The sequence below is a fragment of the Limanda limanda genome, unplaced genomic scaffold, assembly GCF_963576545.1.
Source record: "Limanda limanda unplaced genomic scaffold, fLimLim1.1 SCAFFOLD_157, whole genome shotgun sequence".
Classification (NCBI taxonomy): Eukaryota; Metazoa; Chordata; class Actinopteri; order Pleuronectiformes; family Pleuronectidae; genus Limanda; species Limanda limanda.
This window is the reverse complement of record NW_026870437.1, coordinates 168,582-188,026: the sequence shown is the minus strand read 5'-3', so window position 1 is coordinate 188,026 and position 19,445 is coordinate 168,582. Positions and strand designations below refer to the sequence as shown.

The following is a 19,445-nucleotide window of genomic DNA, read 5'->3' as shown; positions in this document are numbered from 1 at the left end:
CACTCACACACAATCACTACCTGCAGAGAACATGTCATAACAATCAGCTCTGAGACAAAGGGGGGAAAAGGTGTGCGTTTGTGTTCATCCATGCAAGTATTCATGAGCCGTTGTGTGTGTGTGAGTGTGTGTGTGTGAGTGTGTGTGTGTGTGTGTGTGTGTGTGTGTGTGTGTGTGTGTGTGTGTGTGTGTGTGTGTGTGTGTGTGTGTGTGTGTGTCGTACCTGGAAGTAGCAGGTGATGATGAGCGTCCAGAAGCCTCCTGCATGTTTCCTCAGACATTAACTTGACATGTGAACAATAAAACCTAATAATAAAAACAACTCTCAGTATTTATATTACTACACACACACACACACCACACACACACACACACACACACACACACACACACACACACACACACACACACACACACACACACACACACACACACAGAAGAAGAAGCACATTCTCATTAATAATTACCTGCCTGTTCATTTCCGAGCAGGTGTTTCTGTTCCTCTCGCCCCAGAGTGACGTTGTTCTCTCTCTCTTAGTTATTATATTTATGCTAATGAGCGTCGCTAGCAGCTCGTCTCTTCTGAACCAGTCGGAGCAGCTGATTGGACCAGAGGCCACAGACGTTTCATTCAGCTCCTGCTCCACAGACACTTTGTGCCTTTGAGCAAGGCGCTGGCTTCCTGTCAGCTGACGTGCTCTGAGCTCGCCACTCGGTCACATGAAGCTTCAAATGGGAATGTGCTTTGGTTTTTGTCGTGAGAGAAAGACTTGAAATGAGTTGTGAGACGACAGCACAGCGTTTGTGTTACTTTTACCTCAGGTTTGGTCTCCTCCACCTCCTGAGGGAAAAGTCCGGCTTCTGCTTGCTCCTCAAAAACACCAAAACACAAACATCACCAATACCTACAGACACAATCAGTTTCCAGGATGAATGTGTTCTAACTCTTGTTAGAGTGAGAGCGCAGGGCTGAGAGTGAGAGCGCAGGGCTGTTAGAGTGAGAGCGCAGGGCTGTTAGAGTGAGAGCAACCAGAAAAACCAAACTCTTCAATAGAGGAAATAAAACCCAAACATCCCCTCACACACAAAACCTCAGGATCCTAAACAACACATGTTCACACAAGGTCTCAGATGTGTTGTTGTTGTTGTTGTTGAACTAAATGTTGTGGATGAAACTCAGCTCTGACAGAACCATCAGTGGAACCTATAAAATATTAATGTGGATTATGAATCATAGTTTAGTGTTTGTGTGTGTGTGTTGTTATTTCTTTTGAATGAAGGTGTGTGTTTTGTGTGAGCTGCACACTCTCCCTCTCCTCCGTGTTCCGTCTCTTCTCTTGGTTTCAGCTGTAGATATTTGTGATGATTGTTGAAACACGTTTTTTGAAAAGAAGAAAAGCTTCAGCGTTTGTTTGGTGCATTCTGGGATATATTGTCCACAGGATTCGTGAGCAGCTCGTTGTGTAACTCCTCAAAAACACCAAAACACAAACATCACCAATATCTACAGACACAATCAGGTTCCAGGATGAATGTGTTGTAACTCATGTTGGTTTGTGTGTCCGCAGCAGAAAGGCTGGAGCAGCTCCCTGCGGCCGATGGACCGACATGGAGACATGAAGGTAGGACTCTCTCCTCCATCTGCCTCCTCTCAGTCCTCTGTAATAAGGTTCTGCTCCCTTCAGCTGAGGATGGATGGAGAATATCTCCTCAGACACTGGGGCCTGTGCAGCCTCTATCCTCTGGTTCATCAGAGGAGGTTAGACCCGTGTGCAGAGCAGCTCGGAGCAGAAGACTCACACTTTGTATTTATCACAGAGGAAAGAAACATCGTCCGGCCGCTCAATTACAAACAGTGAGAAAATAATCACAGTTGCATCAAACTCTGTCTCCTTAGCCTCTGCTCCTTCCATCCACATGATTCTGTCATGAGATATTTCTGTTACACACAGTGAGAGTGGACTGTCTTAGTTTCCATAGCAACCAGTCTGTGGTGTAGATTTCCAAAATGAACGACTTTAACTTACGCCGATCACATGATTAATCAAGCGCTGAGAAATGTTGATGATATCATTTTTTTTAAACAACCGTTTCTCCTAAAAATGAAGTTCCCACAAAGAGAGAAGAGTGAAGCTGAACTGAGATCCGTTCAAAAGACTCTGAAGTTTTTAAAAACCAGAGTTTATCTCCAATATTCAGCATGAAACTTAGAAAACCTGAAGAAATCTCCATAGAGTTTGGTGGATCTGCTACAGCTGCAGCTCTTCAGGTTCAGGAAGCAGAGGATCATGGGTAATATCCAGGTAGTGTTTCAGTTCAGTGGGACGACTCAGACTCAGCTCCGCCTCCGACCTTCAGTTATTATATTTCTCGGCTTCAATTGCTTCAGATAATAAAGACGCTTCAGACGTCCTGAACTCTTCTGACTCGTCTCCTGTGGACATTAGTGGAGGTCTCTCCTGCAGCCCATTATTTAAAGACCCCCCACCTTTCTTCAAACTCCTGATTCAGCACAATTTGAACATTTCTCGTTCTGAAGAAAAGCTGACTCATCACTACGAAGCCGGTTCTGCCTAATACGTTTAATTTGGATTTGATTTAGAATCGTTTGTTATAATTCTTATCTTACTCACAAATCCATAAATTACAAATCTCCTCCCACCCTCAGGTCAGAGGTCGGAGAAGCTCTCAGCCGCCACTGGACAGGCCGCAAAACTCCCAGGATCCTTTGCAGCCGCCCGGCTCGGTGCGTAAGGGTCACAGGAGGAAAGGTAAATCCCATCTGACCGAGTCATGTGATCACATCTGACCGAGTCATGTGATCACATCTGACCGAGTCATGTGATCACATCTCGTTTTTTCAGTCTTTTCTTTCCTCTACTCTGACCAGCGCTGGTTCTCTGTGAAGTGTTGCTGTCTCATTCCTCCGTTTCCTCTCATCCTTTAACATCATCTCTCTTCATCACTTCCCACCTGAGCTGCTTCTTCCTCGTCTTTCCCACGCTCCCTCCTCCTCCTCCTCCTCCTCCCATCTTTTCATCTGCTTTCTCTTTCTCTAGTTTCCAGCTGAGCTCAGTTTCCTTTCATATCCCGAGGCTTCTTCTAAATATCAAATCATGTTGTGGGATCACTTGACTTTTACCATCTCTCCTGATGTGACTGCAGCAGTTTATCGTTTCTATTATTCTTTTTCTTTTCTAATTGACATTCTAACCTTTATTCAGTCAAACAAACACAGAAGAACAAGTCAGAACGTTGTGTTCACTGCTGTTTGGATTTCAAACCGGTTTTAAATCTGTTGGAATCCTCAGATTTTATAGGAATCTAGAAAATCTGTCAGTACAGCGCAATACAATCTCCACATTTAAATGACCAATATTCAGATTTGGATTTTTGATAACACACTGTCAAAGATTATCTAAATATGTTTATGATTTGTTTCATTGAAAATCATGAATTATTCTCTGAGAAATCAAGAGAAATGTCAGAATCCCTCAGGTTCCCTGGATCCGTTCTCTGATCTGCATCATTCCAGCAGGTTTCTGGAGATCTGATCAGTGAAATGAGTTCAGTGAATCTTCTTCACAGACAAACAACCAGAGGTGAACACATAACTTCTGTGCCCCCCCCCCCCCCCCAGGTACAGTCGTGTGCGGCGGTAACTTCTCCGGCAGCACCTCCATCTCCTCCGTTGCCATGGTAGCCATCCCCGACTGCATCGACAACGCCACGCAGACGGACATCAGCTTCCAGAGCATCATGACGATAGGGCGGAGCAGAGGTCACCACCACCACCACCACCACCACGGCCGAGGAGGCTCCTCCTCCCCTCCCCCTCCTCCCCCCTCCCCTCCCCTCCCTCACCTCGGGGGGCCGTACGGGATCAATGAGTTGTGCGTCTCCGCCTTTGTCTTCCAATGACTGAGAAATGAAAAATCTCTAGATATGAAGAATCTACTGTGATTGATTTGTTTTGTCCCCCCCCCCCCCCCCCCTCCAGCTGTGTGTTCGAGTACAATGACCCCAACGACTACTTTGACGTGTCCAATCACGAGGTGGACCGACAGGACGACCTGGAGTACGAGGTGAGGAGTCACCACTTTGTGACCCTGTGAAACAGCAAATCAACCAAGGAACATGGAATAATGATTAAATAATAATATAATTAAGTGCGTGTGTGTGTGTGTGTGTGTGTGTGTGTGTGTGTGTGTGCGTGTGTGTCTGTGTGTGTGATGGTGGTGGAGGTTCACACTTAAACTGTATTTGTGTGTGTTCAGTTTAGAATCTGTACAATAAGAGAAGCATTAGAAGATGTGGTATCAGTGTCTCTCGGGGGTTCGATGCCGGCCCCTCAGGACCCTTTCCGCTGGTAGAAGCTTTGAAAAGAGGAGGGATGAGAAATGAAGAAATGAGAAGCAGAGAAGAAGGGAGTAACAGCATGAGAAGGTGAATAATCAAATATAGACTAATCCAGAAGGAGGAAAGAAAAAGAAAGGAGGACAAAGGGATGAAAATGTTCGTCGGCTAGTGGACGAGTTTCAGCTGAATGAAGCGTTTTGTCTCCGCTCCTCTGTTCACTGCTGCTTCCTGAGATCATTATAGAAGTCAGTAGAGTGGAAACGCTTACCACAGAGACTTCCTGCTCCTCTTCCTCCTCCTCCTCCTCCTCCTCCTCCTCCTCCTCCTCCTCCTCCTCCTCCTCCTCCTCCTCCTCCTCCTCCTCCTCCTCCTCCTCCTCCTCCACCTTTTCTGCTTCATGCTCCGTCTTTCCTCTGCTCGCTCTTTCCCTCCCTCTGTCTTTTTCTCAATCACACCATCATTATAACAAGATAAATCACCTCGTTGTCCTTTCTACTATAACTCAGCGACTGGATCCAGGATTTGTTTTCGCTGCATTTGACCGGCAGCTCCTGGGTTCTCCAGCTTGTTCTGTAATTCTAATTCAAATCAAATTTATACATAAAGCATCATTTACGCTATTATTTTACAGCACATGCACAGTTTCCAAAATGGATAATGTCATCTCAACACAACAGGATTTACCACATGAGAAGAAACAGATTCTGATTCTGTCGTAGAGGAGAAATGAGATGGGCCCGAGAACTGAGGCTTGAGGAACCTCTCAGGTGACAGGAGCCGAGAAAGACCTGCGCTCCTCATCACTAACCACCAGCTCTCCCTCCTCTTCCTCCTGCAGGAGGTGGAGCTGTACAAGTCCAGTCAGCAGGAGAAGCTGGGTCTGACCGTGTGCTACAGGACGGAGGACGAGGAGGACCTGGGGATCTACGTGGGAGAGGTGAAGACAGGAGACCTCCTCTTCATTCTCCTCTTCATTCTCCTCTTCATTCTCCTCTTCATTCTCCTTTTCATTCTCCTCTTCCTTCTCCTCTTCCTTCTCCTCTTCCTTGTCGTCTTCATTCTCCTCTTCCTTCTCCTCTTCCTTCTCCTCTTCATTCTCCTTTTCATTCTCCTCTTCCTTCTCCTCTTCCTTCTCCTCTTCCTTGTCGTCTTCATTCTCCTCTTCCTTCTCCTCTTCCTTCTCCTCTTCATTCTCCTTTTCATTCTCCTCTTCCTTCTCCTCTTCCTTCTCCTCTTCCTTCTCCTCTTCATTCTCCTCTTCCTTCTCCTTTTCATTCTCCTCTTCCTTCTCCTCTTCCTTCTCCTCTTCATTCTCCTCTTCATTCTCCTCTTCATTCTCCTTTTCATTCTCCTCTTCCTTCTCCTCTTCCTTCTCCTCTTCCTTGTCGTCTTCATTCTCCTCTTCCTTCTCCTCTTCCTTCTCCTCTTCATTCTCCTTTTCATTCTCCTCTTCCTTCTCCTCTTCCTTCTCCTCTTCCTTCTCCTCTTCATTCTCCTCTTCCTTCTCCTTTTCATTCTCCTCTTCCTTCTCCTCTTCCTTCTCCTCTTCATTCTCCTCTTCATTCTCCTCTTCATTCTCCTCTTCCTTCTCCTCTTCATTCTCCTCTTCCTTCTCCTCTTCATTCTCCTCTTCCTTCTCCTCTTCCTTCTCCTCTTCCTTCTCCTCTTCATTCTCCTCTTCATTCTCCTCTTCATTCTCCTCTTCCTTCTCCTCTTCATTCTCCTCTTCCTTCTCCTCTTCCTTCTCCTCTTCATTCTCCTCTTCCTTCTCCTCTTCCTTCTCCTCTTCATTCTCCTCTTCTTTCTCCTCTTCCTTCTCCTCTTCATTCTCCTCTTCATTCTCCTCTTCCTTCTCCTCTTCATTCTCCTCTTCTTTCTCCTCTTCCTTCTCCTCTTCATTCTCCTCTTCATTCTCCTCTTCCTTCTCCTCTTCCTTCTCCTCTTCATTCTCCTCTTCCTTCTCCTCTTCCTTCTCCTCTTCCTTCTCCTCTTCCTTCTCCTCTTCATTCTCCTCTTCCTTCTCCTCTTCATTCTCCTCTTCCTTCTCCTCTTCCTTCTCCTCTTCCTTCTCAGTTGACCTCAAACTGACTCGATGTGTTCACTTGTCTGATGAGTCTCCTCTCTCTCTCTCTCTCTCTCTCTCTCTCTCTCTCTCTCTCTCTCTCTCTCTCTCTCTCTCTATCTCTGTTCAGGTTAATCCAAACAGCATCGCAGCTAAAAATGGACGAATCCGAGAGGGCGACCGAATATTACAGGTACACAAACACTTCAGAGACGTAAGAGAACCAATGAAACAACGTTAGAAACAAAGTCCTGCAGTCGAGTGAGAGACGTTATTATCAGCAGTGTCAAAATAAAACACCTGCAGGAAAACAGCTTCTGTAAGTGATTCATTATTATAAAAGTCAGGCTTAGACACTAAGGCTGCTTCCATACTTCTGTGTTTCAGTTTGAAAACCTTCTTTCAAACGATCTCTGTATTCTGATCGAAAAAGGAATTTGAAATAGATCATTTTAATATAACATGTTAAAAAGTCACCAGTGACTGCAACTCAGATAAAGAAAAATAAACTTAACCCTGAACTTTAAATAAAAGTACAGTTACTGCCACTGGATGTTTGTCTTTAATTTCAACATCTGGATATTTTTACTTTGACCTTCTGGTTTCATCCATAAAGAAAACGTGGATCAACTTTCACTGAGGTTTAAACTCTTGTCAATCGCTCGATGATTTTTCCTTTAGCTTCATTCAGACGAGTGATGAAAAGAATCCTCTCTGTTTTCATGATGCCTGTCGACCTTCAGGTCAGTTCAAAGCTCCTGAAAACACAAACTCTTCCTCTGACGCCTTCAGGGTTTAAAATAGATTCAAATCAAACTATGGAAATTTATACCTGAAACTCTGGCTTCGTCCAATCAGAGAGAGCCGTCTGCTGCCCGGTTACTGCTGACCTATAAATAGACTGAGAGATGGAGTGGGTGGGGATGGGGGGGGGGGGGGGGGCAGTGTCACCACTCAGCTGACTCATGAAACTGTCACTTCCAAAATAATCAGGTTTTCATGAAATACAGACGTGACTCCAGGAAGTCGTGTTTCCTGCCGGACACTGGATTTGTTTTTACAAAGTTTAAAGAAGTTAAATCTGATAAAACTGGACTCAACTGGTTCAGTGTGTTTCAGACGTTTATTACACTTTCCAAGTTTATCAAAGATCTTTTTGTGATTAGTCCACATGTGACAGATGATGACACAGGAGAAGATAAAGTTCTGAGAGGTTTTTGTTTCCTCGGTGGTTTCTGGTGCAGCTGCTGTTCACTCAGTGAAGTTAGTGATCGACACAAAGAAGTTATGATTCAGTTTGTGTTGTATTGGTTTTTAAATCCAGGAAGTAAACCAGTGGACGTCTGCTTTCGCTCTTTGGGGACAAATCGTAAAAAACACTTTACCAAAACATTGTGTGAATTCAATTTAAAACAGATTTTTCTGACACAACTTACTTTCATAAAAAGCAATTTGTAGATCAGAATCAGAATTATTTTTATTGCAGCGTATATTTGCATATATTGGAAATTGCCATGGTGTGGTTGGCACTGTACATAAAAACAAAACAACAATATATACAATAAGACAATATATACAGTAACAAATTAAATTACAATTATTAAAGAAGATGCAGCACATTATTATTAGTTAAAACACAAACACACACACAGACAGACAGACACACACACTCTGATAGAAGCTGCTGATAGAAAAGGTGAAGTTGGAGATGTGATAAGAATAGCCCAGCAGCGATGGGCATCGCCATGGTAACCTGACAGCAGCTCGATCTATGGCGTCTGCTCCTGTTCCCATGACACCAGTCACCAGATTGATAAAAGACCTTTGGACAGAGGTGGTGTCTCTCTGTGAGTTTGGGGAACACACAAAACATGCAAACACAAACCCAACAGCCGTGTGACAAGCGTCATACATGTGTCATACAAACCGGTCCTCTGTGTTTACACGTCTTGAGTCTGTTGCACTTTGTCCTCAGACTCGGATCCTTCACACAAACTCTCCCATGTTTCCACCTTTGTTGTTTCCTGTATAAAGTTGGGGATTCTCTTCTGGTTATGTGCTGTGTGTGTTTTTGTGTATAACTGAGGAATAAAAACACACAATCTCGTTATCGTCTCCTCTAGATCAACGGAGTCGAGATTCAGAACAGAGAGGAAGCGGTGGCCATTCTGACCCGAGAGGACAGCATCAACTTCTCCCTGCTGCTGGCCAGGCCCGATGTGGAGGTGACACAACACAATGAGACACAACACAACAAGACACAACACAACCTGGCACCACACAACAGAATGAGACACAACACAACCTGGCACCACACAATACAACAAGACACAGCACAACAAGACATCACACAACCTGGCGCCACATAACACAACAAGACACAACACAACCTGGCAATCACACAACACAACAAGACTCAACACAACCTGGCACCACACAGAACAACAAGACACAACCTGGCACCACACAACACAACAAGGCACAACACACCTGGCACTACACAACACAATGAGACACACACTGCACAACACAGGACAAAGAGACGCAACAGTACACAACAGGACACAATGAGTCAGGACACTGCTCAACACGACATAACACAATGGGCCACAACACAACATGATGCAATGAGACACAACAAACCATACAACTCACTGTTCTACATCAGTGATGTAAAAAGTGCAGGTAACCACGGTAACAGGTTCGCTCGTATCAGAGACGTTTTCACTCTAACTCAAAGGTTTGTTCTGTGACCTTCATCTGAATCATCTGAATCATCTGAATCATCTGAATCATGTGAATCATGTGAATCATCTGAATCATGTGAATCATCTGAATCATGTGAATCATGTGAATCATCTGAATCATGTGAATCATCTGAATCATGTGAATCATGTGAATCATGTGAATCATCTGAATCATGTGAATCATCTGAATCATGTGAATCATCTGAATCATGTGAATCATCTGAATCATGTGAATCATCTGAATCATGTGAATCATCTGAATCATGTGAATCATCTGAATCATCTGAATCATCTGAATCATGTGAATCATCTGAATCATGTGAATCATCTGAATCATCTGAATCATCTGAATCATCTGAATCATGTGAATCATCTGAATCATCTGAATCATCTGAATCATCTGAATCATGTGAATCATCTGAATCATGTGAATCATCTGAATCATGTGAATCATCTGAATCATGTGAATCATCTGAATCATGTGAATCATCTGAATCATGTGAATCATCTGAATCATGTGAATCATCTGAATCATCTGAATCATCTGAATCATGTGAATCATCTGAATCATGTGAATCATCTGAATCATCTGAATCATCTGAATCATCTGAATCATGTGAATCATCTGAATCATGTGAATCATGTGAATCATCTGAATCATGTGAATCATCTGAATCATGTGAATCATGTGAATCATGTGAATCATCTGAATCATGTGAATCATCTGAATCATGTGAATCATCTGAATCATGTGAATCATCTGAATCATGTGAATCATCTGAATCATGTGAATCATCTGAATCATGTGAATCATCTGAATCATCTGAATCATCTGAATCATGTGAATCATCTGAATCATGTGAATCATCTGAATCATCTGAATCATCTGAATCATCTGAATCATGTGAATCATCTGAATCATCTGAATCATCTGAATCATCTGAATCATGTGAATCATCTGAATCATGTGAATCATCTGAATCATGTGAATCATCTGAATCATGTGAATCATCTGAATCATGTGAATCATCTGAATCATGTGAATCATCTGAATCATGTGAATCATCTGAATCATGTGAATCATCTGAATCATCTGAATCATCTGAATCATGTGAATCATCTGAATCATGTGAATCATCTGAATCATCTGAATCATCTGAATCATCTGAATCATCTGAATCATCTGAATCATGTGAATCATCTGAATCATGTGAATCATCTGAATCATGTGAATCATGTGAATCATGTGAATCATCTGAATCATGTGAATCATCTGAATCATGTGAATCATCTGAATCATGTGAATCATCTGAATCATGTGAATCATCTGAATCATGTGAATCATCTGAATCATGTGAATCATCTGAATCATCTGAATCATCTGAATCATGTGAATCATCTGAATCATGTGAATCATCTGAATCATCTGAATCATCTGAATCATCTGAATCATGTGAATCATCTGAATCATCTGAATCATCTGAATCATCTGAATCATGTGAATCATCTGAATCATGTGAATCATCTGAATCATGTGAATCATCTGAATCATGTGAATCATGTGAATCATCTGAATCATGTGAATCATGTGAATCATCTGAATCATCTGAATCATGTGAATCATCTGAATCATGTGAATCATGTGAATCATGTGAATCATCTGAATCATCTGAATCATGTGAATCATCTGAATCATGTGAATCATCTGAATCATGTGAATCATGTGAATCATGTGAATCATCTGAATCATCTGAATCATGTGAATCATCTGAATCATGTGAATCATCTGAATCATGTGAATCATGTGAATCATCTGAATCATCTGAATCATGTGAATCATCTGAATCATGTGAATCATGTGAATCATCTGAATCATCTGAATCATGTGAATCATCTGAATCATGTGAATCATCTGAATCATCTGCCTCATCCATAACTTCAGGTTCCTCGTGTCTCTTCGGTTTCATCACTCGTCTCCGCAGCCCAGTTTAATAACCGACTTCCTAGAGCAGCTGCACGAGGTCGATCACAGGCCACCGGGCGTGGAGAGAACGAACAGCTGACCACTATCGATATGATAATAACTATTCAAATTTAAATGATAAAAATCATCTTATCAAAAAATTCACAGTTTCTAGAGCACATGTAAAATAGCGGGATCATTTACAATCAAGAAACCACGGAGCAGCTTCATGCTCACGATGGGCTTTTCCCTGAATGTCATAACTGTCAAACACATGCCTGCACACACACACACTAACACACACACACACACACACACACACACACACACACACACACACACACACAAACACACACAGCCATGATAAATGTGTGCAGTGTGTCAGCAGGTCCCAGAGTGTGTGTCCACATGTGCTGACGGAGGAGGAACTGCAGGACGGTATATTCATAACTGTCGGTTAAAACACACGTCATACATATTCATCGACTGTGTGTGTGTGTGTGTGTGTGTGTGTGTGTGTGTATGTGTGTGTGTGTGTGTGTGTGTGTGTGTGTGTGTGTGTGTGTGTGAGAGCATTTAGAGAGTCCTGACACTTGAAGTCGTCACATCTGAGAGAGCAGGAAGAGATGGATGTTTAATCAATGAAGCAAATAATAAATTAGATGTGTTGATGTGAAACAGGAGAAAAAGAGAGAGAGCAGAAATATGAAGACGATTGATCTTTAAATTCATTAAATACAGAACAACATGTACAATATCACAACATATTCAGTTTCACAATATTTGTATTATTTGAGGTTCATACTACCTGATGAAAGCATAAAGAAATATAATATGAGTACACATGTGATTAAAGCTGTAGATTAATGAACGTGTGAACATCACAGCTGGTGACGAGCAATAAGATTCACTGCTGCACAGATTATCATGAAAAACACTGATCCCAGTGATAACAACCTATAAATAAATATAGTAATAATCCTAATATTATAACATAACTTTAATCTGTGAGGGGACATTATATTTATGTGTTTCACTGAAGAGAGAGAGAGACGTATGGGAAGATGAGGGGTGAAGCAGTGATGGATGAAGAGGAGGAAATAGATGAGGAGATATTCATCTTGTGTGTTCCTGTTGTTTCTGTCAAGGTCACACACACACAAACACACACACACACACACACACACACACACACAACCCTAACACAACTCTACTGTAACAACACACAGGTTTTATTTATTACCCTTTAACTCTGGCTGCAAAGCAACATATAGAATCTGTGATACTATTTATATTTACACAGAATGTAAATTGATAATGTGGAAGCTGTGGATGTTATATCACAATACTCAGACTAAAATATAAATATTACCAAGCTCCGTGTGAAGAATAAGAAAACATGACAAATGGTTTTAAACAGAACATTTAACAAATATGCATGAAGGTGATTTAAGGCACAAGCTCAACAACCAGCTGTTCTAAACCCGTGAGACACACACACACACACACACACAGACACACACACACACATACACGCAAGAACAAACGTTCACACACAACTCATCTTCAAACTAAAACAGAGTCACCAGTTTTTCAGCAGCTCTAGAACTTGAGATTCGTGGATTTCATGTGAATCAGAAACCTGTCGTAGTAAATGTAACAACTGTCTGAACTCTGAAATGTCCCTGGTCTCAGAACGAGAACCCCGTGGACCCCGAGGAGGACATGGAGCTGACGCTGGAGGGAGGAGTTCTCCACCCAAACCCTCAAGCTTCCTCCTGCTCCCTCAACTCGCCTCATCTCTCAGGCTACTACCGCCTCCGCAGGGGGGGAGGAGGAGGAGGAGGAGGAGGAGGAGGAGGAGGAGGAGGAGGAGGAGGAGGAGGAGGAGGAGGAGGAGGCCCGCCCTGCCCTGGAGGAGCTGGGGAAGCAGGACGTGGAGACGGTGCAGGGGGTGATGGAGAGGAGGACGAGGATGAAGAGGACGGAGAGAGAGGAGAGAAAGAGGACAGAGACCCCCCCGTCCCCCTCCCTCCTCTGCTGGACCTGGCTCCGCTGCTGACCTGCAGCCAGGAGCTGGACAGCGGCGTGGGCCGGACGGACGACAGCACCCGCTACGAGGAGCTGTCGGAGCAGGAGCTGCTGGGGGAGCAGACCAGCGCCTGCAACACCAACACCACCAACACGCCGGGAAGCATCAGGAAGTTCAGACCCAGCCCCAGGTAGGACCCGGGTCGGCACCGAAGCCCGACGTCCAGTAACCTGGACGCTAACAGGTCACATGTCTCCTCCTCGCAGGCCCAGTCCCAGACTCAGTCCCGGCCTCGGTCCGAGTCCCAGGCCGACGCCCAGCCCTGGACGAGGGGACACCACCCCCCCTTTCCTTCACCTGCGGGACCTGCAGCTCAGCTCGGACTCGCTCCCCGGCCTCGAGTGGCCGGCAGGAGGAGGAGCAGCAGCGTGCAGCCCCCACCACCTCCACCACAAGGTCAAATATTAACTCATCACAAGGTCAAATATTAACTCATCACAAGGTCAAATATTAACTTATCACAAGGTCAAATATTAACTTATCACAAGGTCAAATATTAACTTATCACAAGGTCAAATATTAACTTATCACAAGGTCAAATATTAACTTATCACAAGGTCAAATATTAACTTAAAACAAGGTCAAATATTAACTTATCAAAGTATCAGTCGGGACAATCTGTTCATAAATTACAGAGAAAGATCCACATTTAATGAAGAGGTCGGACATGACACAGAATCCATTACAATGTTTACTTAACATGGTGGATGCTCTCTCATAGTGTTTTTAGATTTATTTAAACAATATTAATTATTTATTATGTTAATAGTTTGAATAGTTTAATGCTCCAAGTCATTTTCTGTCAATCAACCGATGATTTCAGCTTCAGAGTTGGTTTGTATCGTGGAGGCCAATACTGTGACGGGATCAATGAAACACTTGTGTGGCCTGTTTGGCTTCTAACTGACCTCTGACCTCTGACCTCTGACCTGCAGCACCACCACCACCACCACCAGCCGCCTCTGACCGTGATGATGATGATGCCGGGCCTGACGGAGGAGGAGTGCCAGCGATACCAGGAGCTGCTGGAGGTGAAATGTCAATACGAGAGACGCCATAAAAAACACCACAGAGAGACGGCGAAAAAAGGTCGGGACGACACCGACGTGCACGCAGAAGGTCGAGAGGAAACACAGGAGGCGGAACAGGAAGAGGAGGAAGCCACTTCCTGCCTGGCGGTGGATGTGACCTGCAACGAGACCCCGAGCGAGCACGAGATGGCGCTCATCGACGAGGAGCTGCGCCACCTGGAGTTTAAATGCCGCAATATTCTGCGGGCACAGAAGATGCAGCAGCTGAGGGAGCGCTGCCTGAAAGCCTGGATGATGGAGGAGGAGACGGTGCGGCCGGGCGCCTCAGAAGCAGGTAACCATGACAACAAGGGAAGAGGGAATGTGACATTAATCCGCTTAATTTAGGAGGAACGTGAGATTCATTCTTAATTATCACTGTTCAGGTTTTAATGTTACGATGCCATCTTTTTATGGTAGACGTGGATAACGTGGATAACGATGACAGCGCCGACCCTCATCATCACGAGTTGTCGTCCATCAACGAGCTGCCGGAGCGCGAGCGATTGGACGACAGAGACAGCACCAGCGCCTACAACACGGGAGGGGAGAGCTGCCGGAGCACGCCATTGGTCAGCACGGAGCAGATCCCGCCTCTGCAGGAAGAGGAAGACGAAGCGGGGCGACGACTGATGTCTCCGCCTCCTCTCCTCCCCCTGGGGCTCCTCCCCCCTCTGAACTCCCCTCTGACCCCGCGGCGCCACAGGCGGGACAGAGAGAGACGCCACTCTAACCTCAGCTGCTCCTTCTCTCCAAGCACTTACAGGAAGTACGAAACAGCCAATGGCAGCGGGGCAAATGGCTCAAGCTCCACCCCCTCCACACCCTCCAAGTTCAGGTCTTCACGCTTTTTTTCCCGCTGCTATTTACACGTCATCAAGTTAAAATAAGTTGTTGTGTTGATTTGTGTTAAGTTTAAAAATCGCTCGATAATTTTCTGTTTCCATCATCAGATCTCTGACCAGGGAGGGGGCGTCGTCTTCAAGAAGGGGTGTGGCTGACCGAGGGCGGAGCTCCATAGCAGGTACATAACACCAACAGCTGGTGGCGCTAGTTCACCGATAAATACAGCATCATGACAACAAGTCACGAAGAAGAAAATCAAAAAGGTGACATTCATGTAAAATTTACATTTTTTTAACTTGCAATATTCGTTTCCCTTGCAGATGGCGCCGCCAACAGGCCTGGAGGTGGAAGTGCAGAGTCCAGTCCCTATTTCACCCGGAGACACCACAGCCACAACCAACCACCGGAGCGCTACCAGAGCTGCATGACCCTGCCCTCCGAGGGCCTGGTGGACCCCCTGGACCGGGTCAGAGACCGAACCAGGCCCGAGGGGGAGGAGAGGGGGGCGGGCACAGGGAGCAGCGGCCCGGCCAGTCCGAGGAGCGTGAACAGCGCCCCCTGTGGTCTGGAGGACCGCCACGCTGGAGCCTCACGGTTAGGACTGGTCTTACCACTTGGGCTGACGCAGTCATCACCAACGGCTTCACGGCAGCGCATGGAGTGGAAGGTAAAGAGTGGGAGGAGTCAGCGTGAAGGGTCTTTTAAAGACTCCGCTGGTATGTCGGGGAAAGGTTCAACTTTTATTTTGAAGGACACACACATTCCCATGCCCCAATAATCACAATAATAACAATAATACAACTTTATTTAAATAGAGTTTTTCAAAAACAAGTTTCCAAACAGTCACAAACATAGAATAAATAATAAAATACAAAGACAAAAGAAGTCTAGTCAAAGCCATATTATAAAAGTGAGTTTCTAAACGAGATGTAAACAAGGAAGCTTGTCTGATTGGAGTCGTGGAGCCGTCTTTACTCTGGGAACCAACAGTTGATCTGCAGATCTGAGATCACGAGCTGGGACGTATGGGATTAAACAACACTTGTGCAGTAGCCATTTGCACCCCCGATCATCCTGACAACAGCGTCTGAAACTTATTTCAGTTAGCGCTAATTTAAACAGTCGTAAACACGGTAAAATGAAAGTAAGAGAAGGTTTTATGTGTTTTCTTACACTGAGGTCGACAGAGAGCAAAGCATGAAGCTGTGAACACTGAACCACAGAGGATGTGTTTTACTGAAGTGGTTCAAAAATGTAGGTATCAACTCAAAGATTCCGGGTCACTGTGGTCGCTGAGGTTAAATCAGTTCAAGCTTGATCCAGGTAAAGAAACATCTGGAGGTGTGCCTTCCTTCAGTGTGACTTCACAGCGTCTGTGTGCAGGTGAAGATCCGCAGCGACGGGACGCGCTACGTGGCCAAGCGGCCGGTCAGGGACCGTCTGCTGAAGGCCAGAGCCATGAAGATCAGAGAGGAGCGCAGCGGCATGACCACCGACGACGACGCCGCCAGCGAGATGAAACAGGTAGAGTCCAAACAGGGAACATAGAACCAGCAGAGGGTCGACCCCCCCCCCCAACACAAGCTGCTGGAAAGAACACAGGTTAAAGTACTTTGAGGCTCTAAGGCTCAATCTGCCTGAAGAGAGGATGAGAGCTTTCAGGAACTTCTCACAGGCTTCTGGGGGTTGGTTCACCAGTTTGCCAAAGACTCAACCCTGGGACATTAGTTCTTAGACCTGCAGCTTAAGTTCTTGGATCTTCTAGACAGAGATACGTTTTTATACAAATTCTATAGTCTGGTCAAGAATAAAAACTTAGCAAGTTGCTCAGTGTTTAACTGACTTGTTTATTTGTATTAAACAAGCTCTTCTGTCTTCTCACCTGATGTCCCTGCTCCTGGAACAGGGCCGATACTGGAGCAAAGAGGAGAGGAAGCAGCAGCTGCTCCGAGCCAGAGAGTACAGACGGAGACGAGAGCTCATGATGCAGAGCCGCCTGGACTATCTCAAAGGAGACAGGTACGATGACTCAGGGTCACGACTCAATCCTGGACAATTTCTCCATGAAGTTCGGATTATTAACAGCGATCTATGTCTATAAACTAACAATGTACAGGATGAGATAGTTTAGATGGAACAGTTACTGTCATGAGGATCTCGAGAGGTTATTTCTACATGTATAAGAATTTAATTTTCTTTTAAATCCGTTTTCTTTGGGGTTTGTCACACGTCTGTGTTCAGCAGCACATCATGAGATTAAGATGAGATCAGTGACAACATAAATATCCTCTTAACTCCTCCTACTCATGAAGATGATTTATACAGTTTTTTTTTTTTACTTCACCGGTGAGTGTCTGACTACTCTCTAGCGTCTGGCCAATCTCTCTCTCTCTCTCTCTCTCTCTCTCTCTCTCTCTCTCTCTCTCTCTCTCTCTCTCTCTCTCTCTCTCTCTCTCTATCTCTCTCTCCCTCTCTCAGCCGGTCGTTGGAGTTTTTTGTTTTTTTTACACCCACTTCCGGGTTAGGCCCCGCCCACCCCGAGTACGGATACGGATACAGATACAGATAATGCTGTACTCGCTCATCCCTAATGATTATGCAGAGACGTTTCTCAAATAGTCTGAAACAAAGAGGAATTGTTTGTTCCAGGTTCCACACTGACACACATTCATCATCTTGATCACATTCACCTTAAAGCCCTGAAAAGTAAATCATGGTTGTTAAATTTTGTGTAGGAGAAGAAGTCTCCCAGATACGAGATTGATTTTTAAAGAGATGTTATTGTATATATTGCATTTATGTGAATTTAATTGTCAATTCAATAGTATATTTTCTTTTTACTACTCTTTGTTCTTTTTCACTTGGAAAGGAAAGTCCTGAAAGACAATATATATCCTATTTTTTATTATTTCCTTTCCAGGGACCCGACATTAGAGAACTGCTCCTCCCGACAGGACTCCCCCAGCAACAACATCCTGTCACTGAGCCAGAAGAAGATCACCAAGAAGAGGAACCGGAGAATCCTCGACAACTGGATCACCATCCAGGAGCTGCTGGCTCACGGCTCCAGGTCGCCAGACGGAAAGAAAATATACAACCCTCTGCTTTCTGTGACCACGGTGTGAGACGAGAACCGAGACGAGAACGGAGACGGACGGAGGGATGAACGTGAAAATACAAACTTGGACCTAAAGAATCGAAGCTTCAGATTATTTTGAGCTGGAAGTAACAATTTTGTGAGAATTCTGGAGGAAAAGAGGAAACTTTTATGGCTTCAAACTGTGAAGCGAAAAAAAGATACGAAGGAGTAAAGAAATGAGAGGATACAGGAAGTGCTGCAAAAGAACTAAAACATCAGAAAATAGTAACTTTATACAATTTCAAGTTTGAAAATTAATTGTGGAGGTAGAAAGAGAGAATATATAAAATAAATGGATCCTGATGTTTCATCTGAAGACGACAGGTTGTCTCTTCAAAGTAAGTAAAGATGTTTTTAAGGAGGAAAATGATCAGACAGAGGTTTGTTAAGACTTGTTGAAAAGGGGAGTGGGGTCCATCACAGACACGCCCTGACACATGACCTCCCTCAGGAGCTTCTCCTTTCTTCAACCGGTTCAGGCACCGTCGCCCTCCAGGTAAAAGGAAGTAAAGCTAACGCACCCACAACCAGGGTGGCTCAATTTTGTATGTAAACACTTCATTGGGCATTATATTGTTTTTTTTGAGTTGTTGCACAAAGAATCCAAGCGAGCACAGAAGCAGCGTGAGCACAAGGAGAAGAAGCTGGATCACAGAATCTGTGCTATCCGAGTGCAAGCGCACAGCCTGAGCACAAGCAGAGCTCGAAGCACAAGCAGGGGCTTTAAAGCTTTATAAGATCTGAACGTCAGATCACAAAGTCCAGCTCTCAAAGTGAATACAGGGAAAATGAAATCCTGTAGCCTGAGCTCAGTTTCAGAACCCAAAGTGAGGAGTCACATGACCTGTGATGTAATACAGAGTGTATGTGTCACACTTTGTTTTCATATAACGTTTCATTTAATTTTCTCCTCTTCAGACTTTGTACAGAAACGTATGTGATGACACATATTAAAATAGTAGTAAAGTATTATTGATGCAGCAGGAGGCGGAGCTCCAGTTTCAACACCACAATGTGCATTGGTGGAAACATCCTCCTTCATGTTCCTCTCATGCCTTTCAATTTACAGGTGCATAATTTTCCCACAATGCCTTGCAAAGACTCCAGGGGACCGATATGATTGTTACGTGACTGTTTATTTTTTACCTTATTACTACATGTTACATT

At 44.4% G+C, this 19,445-nt stretch overlaps 1 protein-coding gene across 1 annotated transcript; it reads left to right on the top strand.

Annotated features, from left to right (window-relative positions):
* Positions 1–1,568: 1,568 nt before the first annotated feature.
* On the top strand, positions 1,569–18,264 carry LOC132997083 (PDZ domain-containing protein 4-like; the record flags this gene model as incomplete). Its single annotated transcript, XM_061067415.1, has 17 exons — positions 1,569–1,622; positions 2,669–2,771; positions 3,641–3,893; positions 4,001–4,085; positions 5,198–5,296; positions 6,552–6,614; positions 8,545–8,646; positions 12,827–12,953; positions 13,017–13,353; positions 13,430–13,619; positions 14,159–14,588; positions 14,714–15,131; positions 15,247–15,317; positions 15,460–15,806; positions 16,523–16,663; positions 17,046–17,158; positions 18,060–18,264. Coding segments are annotated over 17 exons (3,138 nt in total), but the record flags the coding sequence as incomplete, so codon positions are not given.
* Between the last annotated feature and the right edge of the window lie 1,181 nt (positions 18,265–19,445).